At 43.7% G+C, this 18,173-nt stretch overlaps 1 protein-coding gene and 1 non-coding gene across 3 annotated transcripts; both read right to left on the reverse strand.

Moving 5' to 3' along the window:
- Positions 1-1,683: 1,683 nt before the first annotated feature.
- Positions 1,684-8,549, reverse strand: TPT1 (tumor protein, translationally-controlled 1). 2 transcript variants are annotated; one of them, XM_084844961.1, is made up of 6 exons: positions 8,418-8,549; positions 7,559-7,632; positions 6,227-6,417; positions 5,108-5,213; positions 3,945-4,061; positions 1,684-1,906 (listed from the first exon to the last, which is right to left on the reverse strand). In XM_084844961.1, exons 1-6 carry the CDS (start codon positions 8,443-8,445, stop codon positions 1,904-1,906), a joined length of 519 nt encoding a protein of 172 aa, XP_084701087.1. In that variant the 5' UTR covers positions 8,446-8,549; the 3' UTR covers positions 1,684-1,903. The 2 variants fall into 2 exon arrangements, with proteins under 2 accessions (XP_084701087.1, XP_084701088.1); XM_084844962.1 differs by having other exon boundaries at positions 7,996-8,549.
- LOC146350436 (small nucleolar RNA SNORA31) lies at positions 1,980-2,109 on the reverse strand. Its single transcript, XR_014789724.1, has one exon. It is a non-coding gene; the product is annotated as a small nucleolar RNA SNORA31 (small nucleolar RNA).
- Positions 8,550-18,173: the final 9,624 nt, after the last annotated feature.

Consider the following 18,173-nt stretch of genomic DNA (forward strand, 5'->3'; position numbering starts at 1 on the left):
ATCAATTCTATTCTGAAAATTGTTGAAGGCTTAAGACACTGTCATTTTAAGTGGTACAAGTATAGACCACAAAATGTGTACGTAGTAATGTGCTTTAAAAGCACCTTTTTCCATTTCCCCCATAGCAATGTCATACACCCCGTATAGATTAGGCATTCTGTTAAATTATCTAACACTATTTCATTTGTTAGTAGGATTAAGCTGCAACGGGAGAGAGAAGAGGGCTAGTGAGAATTGAAGGGGCCTAAAAAAGGAAACCAAAATATAAACTAGGAAACAAGAAACTATACAATCAAGCTGATTTGGTCAGAACTGACAACTTCAAGGGTGATGAAATTGTACTACTGAACCAAAACACACAAGCAAGACTATGGATAAGTCACAGGAATACATAATATAAGTTGTTTTCATAATACAGTCTTGATACACAACACAGCAAACAGTCAATAAGCTGCTTGGTTACTTCCTCCACATGCCAGATTTCAAATATCTTAAACAAGGACACAAAAATTACCTGCTTTGGCAGGAATGGAATAAAGGTAGGCCTACACACTGACAAATTGCTCTAGGTTCACACTCCCAACCGAGGGATATTTCCCAACTATGGTTGGCACTTACGACATGCCAATTTCCTGCAAGAAACATTTTGGTTTTGACACACAGATCTGCCTTACCATGATACAAAGCCACATAATGTTCCAGATAACCAATTTAATGACTTCCACTACTACACAAATTTGTAGCAACATGTGTAGTAGCTTCTGGCAGTTTAGAATGAGTAGCACTCACCTTAAAAAAAAAAGTGACATTTGCTATTCTTACACCGTTCTTTGAACTTAATTTATCTTCATTTATTCTTGGAATAATTTCACGGCAGGGATGCATAACATGCAATGACTTGCAAAAAGCAAGATGCGTTCAATTTTGCATCCTAAAAGAACCAGTCTACTCTCTCTTGGCTTGCCAAGCAGGTGCCTCCTGGGGACAGCCTGTAAAAGGTACTTCAGGACTTTGCAAACTTCTATTAAGGCAACAGGATGTACACATTGCCTACACCGGTCACTGCCTTTGACAAGTGCTCAAAGGTTTGCAGTTAAACTACAACTAACAGGTTTAGGCTTAAATTGATACACAACACAGCAAATTAAGATCCATGATTAAACCAGAATTACTTATGTATTTTAAGTTACAATTATTTCAAACTATAGCATATAAGCAATGCCTCATATCTGTAGATTCCTTGCCTAATGTGCTTGTTTCTGCCACCAAGGATTCTCTTTCCACTTTCTCTGCCTTACAGTCATAATCTGTCATTCTGATAAACTGAAGAAATTCATCTCTCCTTATCTGGTTAAGGACTCAAATCAGTACACAGAGCAGCACCATTTTCAGGCTTCCAATTTTGTCCGCCAGCTAGTTATTGTGGTTTGTTGAATGGCAAGAAGCCAAGTCCACTTCCAAAAGAAAGCCACCATCTGTATTAGTCATTTTCAGGTATCTAAGAAGTTCAGGTGTGGCTGGTTGATCTTCCAGTTCCAGGATCTCCAGAATCTGAAGACAGTCTTACACATGCACTAGAGCCAGGCTATGCTACTGATGTCAAAAATCCAAATGCACAAGAGCTACAGGAAGCTTGTTGAAGAACCCTGCTCAACACATTAAACCAAGAGGCATTACCTATGCTGGGTTTAAATGAGTTTATTTTAGACAGCCTACATGACAAGTTTTTAAAAACCAATGCCTCCACTCCAATTAAATCAGGGTCAAAATAAATCAAATTAAGCTCAAGATGGCATCAGTTCAGTTTTCAGACATTGCTGAGTCATGATGTTTTGTTGATGAATAAAGAGCAGCAGCCAATTATGATGACGATGATAGACGATCCAGAAAGGTTGATCTCTCGTTACTGTGAAGAAATTAATGAGAGTTAGCCTGTGCTAATGCCAATTCTTTATACCAACATTCGATATCCATTCTTGAACTGTTCTCCCCTATTCAATCTGAGTTGCCATGTTATCAGGCAGACAGAAAGCGCGAGGAAATTGCTATTGCATCTTATTGCAAGCCAGAGAGCAAAGGAAGTTGTTCCTGGCCTATCAGCAGATGCTCATCATGCAGGATTTACATCTCACCTCCTTTCCTCAGGCTGTTTGTAAGGGAGCAATCCTGATGAGTCCCTTTCCATTCATGGAGAGGCAAATAAAATACAGCCAGCAATGGCATCAATAGCCATATTCAGGATACACTTAAGATCAGTACAAGTGAAAATCTTAAAATCCACCAATAGCTTTGCACAGTCCCTTTCTGTTTGCATTCTTTCCCTACCACACCCCAGATGTGAAGGGATGGTTCTGCTCTTCCTTTTTGGACAAATGAATGGCAGAAGAATAAGTAAAGCCTCGACTCTCCCCACCCTACTCACCAGCAAACTTAAAACCTGAAGTTGCCCAAGCATATCCTTGGCTGGGAAGTCTAGCCATCATCTTTCCTAAATGACTCCCTCACCAGAAGGGCAGAAAGTCCATGTGCTGAAGAAGGTGCTTGGGCAGTATATTTTTCAAGCGCTCAAATATAAAATTGTTGGCCTCGTAACACAGAAACCAACAGTGACGGCGTATCATTAAAATTAGCCTCTTACCCGACGGTAATTTTTAAAAGATCCCAAAGAATCTGGAAAGTTACAGGCCCATTAACCTAACCTCCACTACAAAGATTGGATTTTCAAAATGATTCTGACAATCTCACTCACCCAAACCCCACAAGTACGAGGTAAGAGGCCAGGGCCAATTATGGATTAGTAACAAGTTAAAGAACAGAAAGTATAAGGTAAGGATGAACTGACAGTTCTCACAATGGAGAGAAGCTAGTGGGTGGCGGGGAGCTCCTCCCTCAAGGACCTATATTGGGATTGGGGCTGTTTAAGTTGTTTACACATAATCTGGAGTCAGGAGTGAGCAGTGAGGGAGCCAGGTTTGTGGGTGGAATTACTTGAGACACTGAAAGCCTAAGCAGACTGCAAAGAACACCAAAAAGGATCTCTACAAACTAGATGGACAATGAAGTTGGGTATATAACTTTGTATAACTGATGGGGATGGAACTGACTGTGGCTATCTAGGAAAACTAGTGTTCTTTGAGGTGTAGTGGATAGTTCAATAACAGTGTCAACTTTGTGTGGTGGCAGTAAAGCAAATTTGATGCTGGCGATAATGAGAGGGATTAACAGAACTTCCAGTACCATAATGCCCTAACAGGAACCTATACAGCTTCACATGGAATACAGTGTAGTCTCAAAAAACGTACTGCAGAGCTAGAGAAGTTGAAGGAGAAAAGCAGCCAAACCTATTAAGGGGGTCCGAGCCCCTTTGATACAAGGAAAAGGTTAACATGTTTTGTTTGTTTAAATTTTAAAAAACCCAGACTGCAAGAGAGGGAAGTCACATTTTAGAAATTTAGAGATACGAATGTTGTGGAAAAAGTGGGAACGTTTTTCTCCCTCTTGTACCACTACTTGGTCACCCAATGAAGTTCATCAGCAGATGTGGGACAAATAAAAAGGTACTTCACACAATGCATGGAATTCCCTGCCACAAGATGGAATGACTGCCAGAGGCTTAAGTAGCATTAAATAGTGATTAATGAATTCATGGAGGGTGGGGCTATTAACGGCTATCGACTTGAAAGTTGACCAGATTCACTAAGGCAGTATGCCACGGAATAACAGCTGCTAGAAGTAAACAGGCTGTTGCCCTCATGCCCTGGGTAGGAACATCCCATAAGCATCTGGCTGCCCACCGCTGGAAAGAGGAGGATGCTGAATTAGATGGGCTCTCAGTCTAACCCAAATGGGCTTTTATGCAGAAAATTACATTGTTTATCAGGAAGCAAGGGTTTAAACATACAAGTTTTTAACCTCAGCAATTTCTCTCATAAATTTATACTTACACATTTTTCCATTTCTAAGCCATCCTTAAAGAAAATCATATATGGGGTCACTCCATCCTCACGGAAATCCAGCAACCCCACCATGCCATCTGGATTCATATTTTCTCCTACAAAAAACTTTGGAAGAAAAAAACTGTTAATGCAAATAAGTTATTATAAGAAGCCAACTTATGAATACAACTCCAATATTGTATCAGTTAGACTGACTACTAGTATGTTTCCATGCCGAATTCAAAGTGCTGGTCTTAACTTTTAAAGAGAGCTACCTCAGGGGTCCATCTTAAGTGCTCGCCCTTAAGATCAGTGAAGCTGGCATGCACTAGATACAAGGCCTTCTTGATGGTGGCCCATAGCCATCTTCCTCTTCAGGAAGGTAGCCACCATCTTCGTCTTCAAGGCTACCTTTGATTGATACCATCGCTTATGTTGGCAGAGCAGCTTCACAAAGTAATTCTGGACTTTTGTTCTGATATGATCACCTTTAAATTGTACTTTGTCTCTTAAATCTTTTTCTATATTGCTTTGGGAGGGAGCAGCTTTAGAATACTTAAAGGAGTAATCCTATCAGGATAGGCTTTGAACTCAGAGGCGACTGCCTATCCAATGCAAGGCAGGAGGAGAGCAAAGGGGATCTTCACCACATTCCGCCTGCCTTGCATTCGTGGCTAGATAGCTGGTTTCAGCTGTCTAGCCACAGGACTTCAGAGTGTGTGTGTGTGTGTGTGGGCGCGCACGCGGGGGGTGGTGGCAGACAATGCATAGAAAGCATTGTACCAGCACTTCCACACTCCCCGCCCTGGGAACACCCCTTTTGCCCCGCTCTGCACTGCTCTTCCAAGCACTGAGCCTGGGGACAATCCGTGCTGCCTATGAAGCAGTGGGGGAGGGGCCAGGGAGGCGCGTTTCCAGGAAATGACCTCAGGTGGTTCCCCAAAACTGAACAATCCTATGGATGTCTAGCCTCTGTCTAGTGGCCATAGGACTGCGCCCTAAATAAATTCCCTCACATAATGACATACATTTCCTTGCCCAAGCACCATCCATTTCTCACAAAATACCAAGTTTTAGACCACCAGCAAAAAGCTGCCTTACAGTATGCAAATACCTTCACTTACCACACAGATTTCCTATACCATCAGGAAAAAGGAAGCTTTGGAACTTGCCTGGTAATTTTTGAAGTTTGCAAGGATGTGTTTGACCTGCTCAGCTGCCCCCGTCATGAACGGCTTTACTCTCTCTGGCTTTGTTTCCTCAAGTCTGGCTTTGATTCTAGAAAAAGAAAGCAATTCTTGAAGACCCATAGCATTACAATTTCTAAATGCATAGGCCTAACTTTAATGCACTGAGGTTTCTAATGGCTGATCTGCAAGGGAAATACAACACTGCTTTTGAGTGCCCACTTGCACGGACAATTAGACATTTTCCTTCATCTGCTGGATTTAATCTCCTGGAAACTTTATCCTCCAGAAGGGATTTTATGTAGAAGTAATCTTACAAGGGAAACAAGCTTACTACGTGCCTCATTAAAGCAACATGACAACCTTGTATGGTGAGCCTGAACTTGACTGTGTGCAAGATTTGTGGTCTATGGCTAGTCATACAAGGCTAAAGTGATACAGAGCTAGTCTCCATACAGTTACACCATATGATCATACCGATCCCCAATAATTCAACCATTAGCCACTCATCTCATCATAAGAAAAGTAGGAAACTGCATTCACAACAGCAGGGACCAACTATTCCTACCACCTTCTCCTCACTGCTAGATTACCCGATATTAAACATCTGAACTGATGGATCTGCCTACACCGTCATAATGCATCAATGCAGCCACTATGTACATTTGTTACCATAGCAGAAACCTGACTTTAAATTGTCCTTCCGGTTTAGGGATTTAGTGTTCACACCAGCTTGATTATGACTCAATCTGATACACCAATGGCATCATTAAGAGGGCATCACTGTAAGTTTTCAGATATTGTAATGGGACACATAAGAGGAGGCAGTATCTGAAGAAAGTTGGGCCAAAGCTATTTAGAGATACAAGTTACAACCAACCCACAAGTAATAGTTCTGTTGTAAAATAATAGGGCGCTGATGAAGACATCCCCACATTGGCGTAACATCCTCCCAGTAGCATGTCCCTTTTACGAGGCAGAGTGTTGCATTCTGCAAGCAGAGTGTTGCATTCTGCAAGCTTCTGAATATTGTACAAGGTCACTCCTATTTAGTCCATGTTGCAGTAGTCTAGGCTTGAAGTGATAGAGGCCAGGATCACTTACGCTTTCATGTAGTCCTTGATATACTTCTTGTAGGACTCTTTAGTGAAACTTGTTTCCTGAAGGTGGTGGTTCATTACAATGTCAACACCAGTGACAACTGTGGCCTCTGCCCCTTCTCCATCTGTACCTTCAGCAGATGCATTTCCACCAATTAAAGCATCATCTATTTCACCTTCTTTCCTGCTCACCATCTGCCCCATTCAAACAAACAAAAAAAACCTCTAATAAGACAACTGTGTAATTACAACATACAATTCATCTACTGCCTATTCACAAATACAGCCAAAGCTACAAACTGGAACTTCTTGATATACACCACACTGCAGCCTTTTAAAGTTTCAAGACTAAAGCTTAACTAAGAGCAAAATTATCTAATAGGGCCATATCAGTAAAGGTAAGGACATTAAGCTGTCACCAAAAACCTGTATCAAACCTTAGTTAAGACTTTAACTTTAGTAACTCAAAAAGCACCTTTCTGGGTACATTTGATACTTAGCCCTCCACTTAGTAATTATCAAGTGTTTTACCGCTTTCACCTAAATAAAAAATACATTTGGAATCAGACTGCAGCAGTGCACAGTTAGTCACATTCTCTTCCCATAATAAATTTTAATGCGACTAACACAACATATTCAGTTTGGATGTCACAATTACCATCATGAAGACTTGGTATCTTGTCAGCTCTTACACTCTAGCCTCTCACAAGTCATTGGATACAAATCTCTAAGGAAATGACAGATACTTCATTTCCTACGAAATGCAGAGGCTGAAGCCTTCCCCCCTTCATTGTGTAGCCCAAACACAGCACCAGGCACGGGCTATTTGGTTTTTAGGGCACAGCAAACACTACCTTATTTTATTACTCCAACCACTATGATCATTACAGAGTAAACGCCAACAACTTACTTAGCATTTAGCCACCTGACAGGGTCAGGACATGGGAAAGATTTGAGTATCACATTCCAATTAGTAATTCATTCTTTTAGCCATTATATTACACCAGAATGCAGTGAAGCCTTGTTTTGTTATCTGTCAAAATACCCAGCAACATCCAAAGCATACTTGGGGGCTGGTAGCTTACAGAGCTACTCGAACACATGAAGCTGGGGTGTCTGTCCTTGGGGTTTGACCTGAAGTTCCAGGGTTTCAGCCTTTTCTTCAAAGGCTCTGGAAAGAACATCTCAGGATACGGGGCCAACATCAAAGGGGCAAGTTACTTTCTGCTTAGCTTGAAACACATTAATTCCCTCCATCATCAACCTCCACCCTGAAGGACCTTAGACAGCCAGACCTAGCAAGCGTGCACTCACCTCACCCCAACCGCAAACCTACCTTCCCTTCCACTTCCAGGCATAGTCCACTGGCCACTTCTTTAATCTTGTAGATATCTGAGAACATCTCATCTTCTGCAGGAGGAAGGAACAAGGAGGCGGCTGTGAGAAGCATGTTTCTGTAAGCCATCGTCTCCTCGACATCCTCCCCCCACCAGCACCACCAGAACGCCTCCCAAGCCACTGCCACATTCCTCCTCAGCAACGCTGCCTGTAGATGCCTTACACCCAAGTCAGCACATCCCAGGCGGCAGCCTCCGCTTCCCTAGGATCCTCCGCAGCAGCACCCCCATTTCCAACACTACTGAGAAAGAGACTAGAACGAGACTCGGCCCAGCCTTCTGGTGTTACACTGAAAGCAGCCATGAGCCCCGGCTGTCTATGGGTGCAGTGGAAACGCTCTACCCCACGGCGTCTCTATGACAAAACCCTACACACCCCACGCTGGAAGCGAGACGGTGGGGAAGCGGCTCACACGTCGGCCGGAAGCGCCTACGAGGGCCACGAAGGCCTCAGCCCCGTCTCCGCGCCCACAGAGCGCCCTGGCCACGCAAGCGCAATAGCCGCCGCAGCCCGTTCTTGCCCGCTCGCTCCTTAGCGGCGGCGACGCGCATGCGCCGCCAGTGGAATGTCGGCTCGGGATATCCCGACCCCCTCCTCCCCCGCCCCCGCCGGCAGGCCGCACAGGCGCAGTGTGAAGGGGGCTCGGGCGCGCCGGCGAGCCTGGAATGTGTGGCTGCGCAATCGCGCTACTGGGGCTACGGGGGGGGCAGCGCTGAGGCGCGGACGGCCGCCGCTCGCTCGGTCCCCCTCCCGCCGGGTTTAAAAAAAACCGCAGGGCTGAGAGACCCCTCGCTCACGGCTGATGCAGTCGCGGTAGATGATCATGGCTGAGGCGTCGGGCAACGGCGGGCCAAGCCGGCGGGCGGTCTCAGGCGGAGGAGAGGCTCAGCGGCAGCCCCCGGCGCGAGCAAGGAGCGAGGCGGAAAAAGGCCGAGGCGGCGCCTCCTCGGAGCTCATATAGCCAGCAGGGCACGTCCCCGCCATCCGAACGCCACCAATCCCTGCGCTCCTCGCTACGCACGACACTGTGACGCGGCGCGCACGCAGGGCGCCCGTCGCGGCGCTTCCTTCAGCGCCATAGAGATAAAAAAGGCGGGGCAACTCTCGCCGTTGTGGGGCGAGGGCGCTTCCCGGGTCCGCTCGGCTCGGAATTTCCCTCCCCCCCCCGGGGTGCAAGGCGTAGCTGCCCATGGAAAACCGCGGAGAAAGCCAGGATGTGGCACGGCTGTGACTGGGCAGCGGCGCGCTCCGTGTGGGGGAAGCGTATTCCAAGCATTACGGAGCTGCCCTGCCAATACACATTGCAGCTTGGGCGGAGGGGCGGGCTGTGCCGGGAGAGTAGCTCGCGCAGCTCTTGCGGTGCATTCCAGTTAATGCCGCAGTCTGGAGGCAGCGCTGAGGCTGGGTTGGATTTTCAGCCCCGAAATCCCCTGCGCAAACGCCCCTCGAAGCTAAGCCTGTCCCCGAAACCCCAGCCCAGCCCAGCGCCGATTAAACGCGCCGCGCTCCACGGACTTGCCTGTAGCCTCGCTGCGATTTTTAAAGGGTTAGGGCGCAATCCTACGCACGTTTAGACAGAAGAAAGTCCCACGGCGCCCAGCACGTCTGAACACGCGGCGGATTGCGCCCTTAAAAACTAAATATATATATATATATATATATATATATATATATATATATATATATATTTTACTTAATAAGACCTAAGTTAGAAAGAAAACGAACTCCTCTGCCCGCTGCCACCGCTTGCTTCTGGGCGCAACGCTGCTGTCCAATCATAGCTACGCTAAAATTCGGGATTTCTGAGGGCAGCTTTCGCTTCCGCTTTGCGGGGAGGGCTGTTTAAAGGAACCCGGTAGCCAGCAGCCTGGGCGAGAGCAATTCTTAAGTCACCGCGCAATCCTACCCGGTTACTTTGCCTCTGAGCTGGGGGCAACCTGAGCAGGTGCGGTCATTGCGTTCTGCGTAGGCGCGCATGAAATACCTGGCTAGCTTCTGCGGACTGAGTATCAGATCTCTCCCCACGCCCCGCTTTATTATAGTTTTCGCAAGCGGCATAAAAATACTTGGCCAGCGTAAGGCAGCAGATGCATTCAAAATATAAGATACTATTTTTTTTTTCAACGCAACAATCAGTCCTGAGTCATTATGTACCAAACGGATGGTTGTAATGCTAAACATGAATTTTGGCTCTCCCACACTGGAGGCGTTCAAGACGAAGCTGGACAGCCATCTGTCAGGGATGCTCTAACTTGGATTCCTGCACTGAGCAGGGGGTTGGACTCAATGGCCCTGTAGGCCCCTTCCAGCCCTACTATTCTATGATTCTATGAAACAATAAACAGAATGGATTTGAAAGGGAAGTAATTTGCCTAATGCAAAAAAAAAGTTACTAGAACATTTTCAGTGATTAATAGCAACCAAAGGACATTTGAATAGCTTTGTTGTTCAGTCGTGTCCGACTCGTCGTGACCCCATGAACCAGAGCACGCCAGGCCTTCCTGTCCTCCGCTCTCCCGGAGTGTGCTCAAGTTCATATTCATTGCATCGGTGATGCGATCTAGCCATCTCATCCTCTGCCATACCCTTCTCCTTTTGCCTTCAATCTTTCCCAGCATCAGGGTCTTTTCCATGGAGTTTTCGCATTAGGTGGCCAAAGTATTTGAGCTTCAGCTTCAGTATCTGTCGTTCCAATGAGCACTCAGGGTTGATTTCCTTCAGGATGAACTGATTTGACCTCCTTGCAGTCCAGGGGACTCGTAAGAGTCTTCTCCAGCACCACAGTTCGAAAGCATCAATTCTTCGGCGCTCAGCCTTCCTTATAGTCCAGCTCTCACAGCCATACGTTGCTACTGGGAAAACCATAGCTTTGATTATATGGACCTTTGTCGGCAAGGTGATGTCTCTGCTTCTTACTATGCTGTCTAGGTTTGCCATAGCTTTCCTCCCAAGGAGCAAGCGTCTTTTAATTTCATGGCTGCAGTCACCGTCTGCGGTGATCTTGGAGCCCAAGAAAATACAATGTGTCACTGCTTCCATTTCTTCCCCTTCTTTATGCCAGGAAGTGATGTGGCCGGATGCCATGATGTTCGTTTTTTTAATGTTGAGTTTCAAACCAGCTTTTGCACTCTCCACTTTCACCCTCAACAAGAGGCTGTTTAGATCCTCTTCACTTTCTGCCATTAGGGTGGTATCATCTGCGTATCTGAGGTTGTTGATAATTCTCCCGGCAATCTTAATTCCGACCTGTGATTCATCCAACCCCACGTTTCTCATGATGTACTCTGCATATAAATTAAATAGGCAAGGGGACAATGTACAGCCTTGGCGTAGTCCTTTCCCAATTTTGAACCAATCGGTTGTTCCATGTCCAGTTCTTACTGTTGCTTCTTGACCCTCGTACAGGTTTCTCAGGAGACAGGTAAGGTGGTCTGGTACTCCCATCTCTTTCAGAATTTGCCACAGTTCGTTGTGATCCACACAATCAAAGGCTTTAGCGTGGTCAATGAAGCAGAAATAGACGTTTTTCTGGAATTCTCTTGCTTTCTCCATGATCCAGCGAATGTTGGCGATTTGATCTCTAGTTCCTCTGCCTCTTCGAAACCCAGCTTGTACTTCCGGTAGTTCTCAGTTCACATGTTGCTGAAGCCTAGCTTGTAGGATTTTGAGCATCACTTTGCTGGCATGTGAAATGAGCGCAATTGTACGGTAGTTTGAACACTCTTTGGCATTGCCCTTCTTTGGAACTGGAATGTAAACCGACCTTTTCCAGTCTTGTGGCACTGTTGAGTGTTCCAAATTGGTTGGCATATTGAGTGCAGCACTTTAACAGCGTCATCTTTTAGGATTATAAATAGCTCAGCTGGAATACTGTCCTCTCCGCTAGCTTTGTTGTTAGTAATGCTTCCTAAGGCCCACTTGATTTCACTCTCTAGGATGTCCAGCTCAAGTTCAGATATCATGGCTATCAGGGACATTCAGATCTTTCCTGTATAGTTCTTCTGTGTATTCTTTCCACCTCTTCTTAATCTCATCTGCTTCTGTTAGGTCCCTGCCTTCTTTGTCCTTTATCATGCCTGTCTTTGCACAAAACGTTCCCTTGAGTTCTCTGATTTTCTTGAAAAGATCTCTAGTCTTTCCCATTCTATGGTTTTCCTCGATTTCTTTGCATTGTTCATTTAAGAAGGCCTTCTTGTCTCTACTTGCCATTCTCTGGAACTCTGCATTCAGTTGGACATATCTTCCCCTTTCTCCCTTGCATATAGCTTCCCTTCTTTCCTCAGCTACTTGTAAAGCCTCATCAGACAGCCACTTGGCTTTCTTGCATTTCTTTTTCTTTGGGGTGGATTGAGTTGCTGCCTCCTGAACAATGTTACGGACCTGCATCCATATTTCCTCAGGCACTCTGTCTATCAGGTCTAATCCCTGAAATCTATTCCTCACCTCCACTATATATACATAAGGGATATGATTTAGGTCATACCTGAATGGTTTAGTGGTTTTCCCTACGTTCTTCAATTTAAGCCGAAATTTTGCAAGAAGCAGTTCATGATCTGAGCCACAGTCAGCTCTAGGTCTTGTTTTTACTGACTGTATGGAGCTTCTCCATCTTTGGCTGCAAAGTACATAATCAATCTGATTTCAATATTGACCATCTGGTGATGTCCATGTGTAGAGTCGCCTCTTATGTTGTTGGAAAAGAGTGTTTGCTATGATCAGCGTGTTCTCTTGGCAAAACTCCATTAGCCTTTGTCCTGCTTCATTTTATACACCAAGGCCATGCTTGCCTGTTATCCCGGTGATTTCTTGACTTCCTCCTTTAGCATTCCAATCCCCTATGATGAAGAGGACATCTTTTTTTGGTGTTAGTTCTAGAAGGTGTTGTAGGTCTTCATAGAACTGATCACCCTCAGCTTCTTTGGCCTCAGTGGTTGGGGCATAGACTTGAATTACTGTGATGCTGAATGGTTTGCCTTGGATTTGTACTGAGATCATTCTGTCGTTTTTGGGATTGTACCCCAGTACTGCTTTTCCCACCCTTTTGTTGACTATGAGTGCTACTCCATTTTTTCTAAGGGATTCTTGCCCACAGTAGTAGATATGATGGTCACCTGAATTAAATTCGCCCATGCTTGTCCATTTGAGTAAGCTGATTCCCAAGATGTCGATGTTCAATCTTGCCATCTCATGTTTGACCACCTCCAGCTTACCGTGATTCATTGATCTTACATTCCAGGTTCCTAAACAATATTGTTCTTTACAGCATCGGATTTTCTTTTCACCACCAGACACATCCACAGCTGAGTGTCCTTTCGGCTTTGGCCCAGCCGCTTCGCTCTTTCTGGCGCTACTTGGAAATACCCTCTGCTCTTCCCCAGTAGTATATTGGACACCTTCCGACCTGAGGGGCTCATCTTCCGGCGTCATATCTTTTAGCCTTGTGATACGTTCCATGGGGTTTTCTTGGCAAGAATACTGGAGTGGGTTGCCATTTCCTTCTCCAGTGGACCACATTTTGTCAGAACTCTCCACCATGACCTGTCCGTCTTGGGTGGCCCTGCACGGCATAGCTTATGGCTTCACTGAGTTACACAAGCCCCTTCGCCACAACAAGGCAGTGATCCATGAAGGGGTTGAATAGCTTATCTATATGTGAATATTGATTAACAACGTGGAACAGAACTCAAATAAGAGTATCCAGTTTACACCTACTGAAATCCACCAATGGGTGCTTAACTAAAGTTAGGGACATAATTTTAATAAAGAATTCTTATGGATTTTCACATGAATATTTTTGGAATATTTTAATTTAAAAAACCATTCTGCAGAAAAGCCAAGAATTAAAGGAAATTTCAAAATTGGGAAATACAAGAGGGGCTCCCACTCCTGAAAACATGGACACAAAACTATAATAACATTGATACCCAAAGCACACAAAGATAAATGTAACCTGGACTCTTATAGACCAATATCTCTATTGAATGTGGATTATAAGATATTTAGGGAGCAATCCTATCTGGATTGACGGCTGCCTCTAATCCCGGGGGCAATTGCCTATCCAGTGCAAGGCAGGAGGAATGGTGAGGAGCAAATGTCTTCTGCGCTCCCACCGCCCTACTTTTGCAGCTAGGCAGCCGATTTCGGCTGTCTAACCACAGGACCGTGGAGCATGGGAAGGGGTGGCCGGATGACAGATAGGAAGTGTTGTACCGGCAATTCTGACTTCCCAGCCCGCCCCCAGGAACGCCCCGTTTTCCCTACTCTGCGCTGCTCCTCCAAGCAAGGAGCGCAGGGACAATCTGTGCTGCCTATGAGGCAGTGTGGGAGAGGGTGGAGGTCGGTTCTCCAGGAACCAACCAATCCAATGACCATCTAGCCACTGACTAGTGTGGGGAAAAAGGCCTAAGTGTAGGCCTGAACCTAGTGTTGTTTCCCCCACACTAGCAGCCATAGGATTGCACCCTTACTAAAATATGGGCCTGAAAGAAGTTATTAATGAGTGTATAGGCACGGATCAATATGTTTTAAAAAAAATAGGTTTCTTGCAGAACCAATTTGGAAAGTATTTAGTATGATCAATATTTGTAAGACAAGAAAGATTCTGGTTTTAATAATGACACTTGATCTTTACAAGGCTTTCAATACAGTTAATCCAAAATTTATATTAAGTCTGCTAAATAAGTATAATCTGGGTAATAAGTTTAAACATATAATAGAGGCGATATATGTACAAAGAACAGCAAAAATAAGGTACAACAGATTAGAGACAGAAGAAATAAGACGTAATTCAGGAACAAGGCAGGGATGTCCCCATTCACCACTCTTGTTTACAATGGTAATTGAGTTTCTGGCTGATAGAATCAGGGAAAATATGGATATTAAAGGGATTCTCATAAGCAAGAGAGAATTCAAATTGAACCTATGTGCAGATGACATTTAATTTATGTTAGGAAATTCAGAAAAGGGAATAGAGGAACTGATAAGAGAATTAATAGAATTTCAACAGGTGGCAGGACTAAAGGGCCCCATCTTCATGAGCCATTTACCCCGGGGGCTGCTACAATTCAAGGTCCTTCGGGACATACAATATAGTCACCACTTTGCAGCCAAACCGGGGTTTTCACCTGGAAAATGTGGATTTCCAAAGAGGCGTTTTGCTCCTATGTTTTTGGCTTGCTGGGGGTTTCCCGTGGTTGCAAACTCTCTATCCTTTCCCCAAACTGACTTTGCATTTTGTCGTGGGCATGTGGTAGGCGTGCTTAGTGCTTGTATCACTCTATCCTTCACTCCTATCCCGTTCCTTCGTGGCTGCGCAGTTACAGAAGCATAGAGAAGCATGCTCATTTCTTCTACCACAACTTCGCACAGCTTCGCATTGGCTGCTTTGGAGTCGGTGGCCAAGGGGGTGTTGGGGGAGCAGAAGGTCCAGGACCAACTTTGCTCCAGCCACCATTTTGGAATGATGGGTACACATGTACCTCTCATGAGAACATGCCTTAGCGTGTGTGAACCATTGAGAGAGTCTCGGGCTGGAGAACTGCCAAACAATTGGCATGGTAACGAAGGAGCAGACCACCCACATTTTACCTAATGAGGAACAGACAGACACAAAAGTACCCCTAAAATACACAACAGCCACTAAAACCTTTAAGTGCTGTGCATTTAAATATAATGGTAAAAAAAGAGCAGTGCGACTGCCACAGTTTACTTCACTTCAACGGCTACGTGTCAGGACACAGCGGATTTTCCTGTTGAAGAAGTCTGCAGTAAATTGCACATGTATCTATTGCAGCAGGAGCTAATTCGCAGCTGCAATGCTATGCAGTTACAACAGAGTGAAGGTTGAAAGCCATGCCATGTAGTTGGCCCCAAGGTAAATAGAAATAAATCTGATTAGATGTGTCTGAATATAGGACCACAAGAACAAATAGAAATTTCAAAAATGACAGGTATCCCTTTAGTAACAAAAGCATTTAGATATCTAGGGGTTCAACTCCCTAAAAGACAGAAGAATGTGTTGAAACTAAATTACAGGAAGTTATGGAAGGAAATAAAGAATGATCTAGCCAGATGGGAAAAAATAAATTTAACACTTTCTGATCGGATCATGACTATAAAAATGATGTTATTACCAAAATTTACTCATCTTTTTTAATGGGCTTCCACAAGAAATTCCATTTAAAAGGTTTAAAGTATGGCAAAACAGCACAGAAAAAAATATTTTTAAGATTAAAAGGCTATGAACAGCAAAGGTTTTCAAATACAGATCTATGCCAGAAGGAGGATGGGATATACCACATTTAAAAACATGATGCATACCGATTAAGATATATGTTAACAATAATGAAGGAAGGGGCAAGGGTAAATTGGATAGAACTAGAAAAGGAATTGATGGGATTAAAGGAAGAGGAATTGCAGAATATGTTTTATATTTAAAAGTATATAAAACAACAGTTAAGAAACAACAGAAGTACAATAAAAGGATTATTAAAAGTATGGAACTTTAGGAAAGAAAAAATGATGCCATGGGTTTCACCATTAACACCAATTTGGTTGCACCCAGGGTTTGATATAAAAGGGAAAGCAGTGCGGAAAAATAAGTTGAAAGAAATAAGATTGACCCAAATGTGAAATTTTTATGAACAGCAGAACCTTATAACGCAAGAAATATTGAATAATCGTGTACAAAGTATGAGAATGTCATGGTCAGTATGGATGCAAATCAGTAAATTTATAAGGATTAGAAGGATAACAAGGAAAGTACAAGAATGGGAAAAACTTATAGATAATTACCAATTAGGAGATAAGGGTATAATAACCCCAATATATATAAAATTCTGATAAAGCAGGAGATAAGGGGGAATGTAACAATAAAGCAGATATGGGAATGAGATATTGAAGAGGAGATAGAGGAAGAAGATTGGAAACAACTTTTAGAAAGATTTCCCTTTCAAGCAATATCTACTAAAATAAAAAGTGGATTAAAGTTGGTTCAGAAGTGGTATTTGACACCAGTGAAATTAAGAAAAATGAATAAGAATCTATCATCTTTGTGTTGGAGAGTATGTGGAATTAACCATACTCAAATACATACGTGGTGGGAATGTAGGAGGTAAGATATTTCCAGAAATAGAAAGAATCACTTTTCAAGAGATTTGTAAAACACCAGAATTAGTTTTATTGAATATGTTCATAAAGGAAAATAGAGAGATTAGAGGAAAAAACATTAATTGGTTTCTTGTTGACAGCTGCAAGGCAATTACTTGCAAGTAATTGGAAGACAGCCCGGATGCTGACAATACTTTTGTGGAAAAATAAAATTTGGGTCATAGCAATAAATGAAAAGTTGAAACAGAGGTTAAGAGTGCACAGAGGAATAAAGAGAAGACGCACCTTCAAGGAGGACTGGCAAAAATATATAAACTTTATGAAAAAAGATCCGAATAGAATAACCTTGGTAGAAGCTTATAGAAATTTGTGGGGTCATGAAAAGAAGATAAACGAATGAATCAGAATGAATTAATATATTACCCTGAAACAGAAAAGGAAAATAAAGGAGGGGAATAGAAGAACCCTGAACTTCTCCAAACTGGGGGAGAGATTGGGGAGGGATTTTGAATCAATATTAATGTGTTTTATACTTTCTTTTGAAAAATAAAAAAATAAAGGAAATTTCAAAGATTCAAATTCCAAATCACTGGAACACAGGGTTAAACACACATTCAGGATCTAATCCTGTCAAAACGAAGCACTTTTAAGCCCCACTGATTTCAGTGACAGAGCTTTAAGCACCTGCTTTACTCTGGGAAAAAGTAAAACAATGATCCATGAAATCAAGAAGGGATCCTCATGATTTGACATGATTTTAAAGGTGATACCCACAAAATCACCATCCAGTTAGAAAGCACATCTATCTCCATGGACTGAACCAGAAAAATCGTGGATCCAGCACTCGTGGGTGCAGCACTGGCGCAAAATCATGGATCCAAGGCAGGAATCCTCCTGAAGTCATATGATTTTTACAGAGCAAATCCCTCAAACCACAATCAAATCACAGATCACATCTGCCTCCATGGAATGAACAAGAAAAATCATGGTTCTGCCACTCATGGGTGCCTCCACAGCATAAAAGCCTGGATCTGAGGCAGAGATCCTTATGATTTTTATAAGAAAAATGCCCCCAAACACTATCTTATCTGCCATAGCACAAAAACATGGATTCGAGGCAGGGATCCACAGCAATCCTCATAATTTTTGCAGGGAAAACCCCCAAACCATAACCAAATCACAGAGCACATCTGCCTCCATGGACTGAAACCCCCCAAAATAATGGATCTGCCACTCATGGGCACCTCCACAGCACAAAAACATGGATCTGAGAAGCAGGGATTCTCAGTACATTGATGACACACAGCTCTATTTCTCCTTTTCATCTTCTTTAGGTGAGGCTGTGGATGTGCTAAATCAGTGCCTGGCTGCAACAATGTATGAAGGCAAATAAACTGAAACTCAACCAGAAAAGAGTGAGATGCTGTTGGTGGGTGGTTCTTCTG

The sequence above is a fragment of the Heloderma suspectum genome, chromosome 3, assembly GCF_057233095.1.
Source record: "Heloderma suspectum isolate Gila_16-S chromosome 3, 16-S_ref, whole genome shotgun sequence".
In the NCBI taxonomy this organism is placed as follows: Eukaryota; Metazoa; Chordata; class Lepidosauria; order Squamata; family Helodermatidae; genus Heloderma; species Heloderma suspectum.

What these genes read in the sequence shown, in the direction of transcription:
- TPT1 (XM_084844961.1), bottom strand. Translation starts at nt 8,445, where the DNA reads ATGATCATCTACCGCGACTGCATCAGCC. An exon ending in CTACCGCGACTGCATCAGCC is followed by an intron (nt 7,633 to 8,417) that starts GTGAGCGAGGGG and finishes TTCCTCCTGCAG; the next exon opens with AAGATGAGATGTTCTCAGAT. An exon ending in CAAACTTCAAAAATTACCAG is followed by an intron (nt 4,062 to 5,107) that starts GCAAGTTCCAAA and finishes TTTCTTCCAAAG; the next exon opens with TTTTTTGTAGGAGAAAATAT.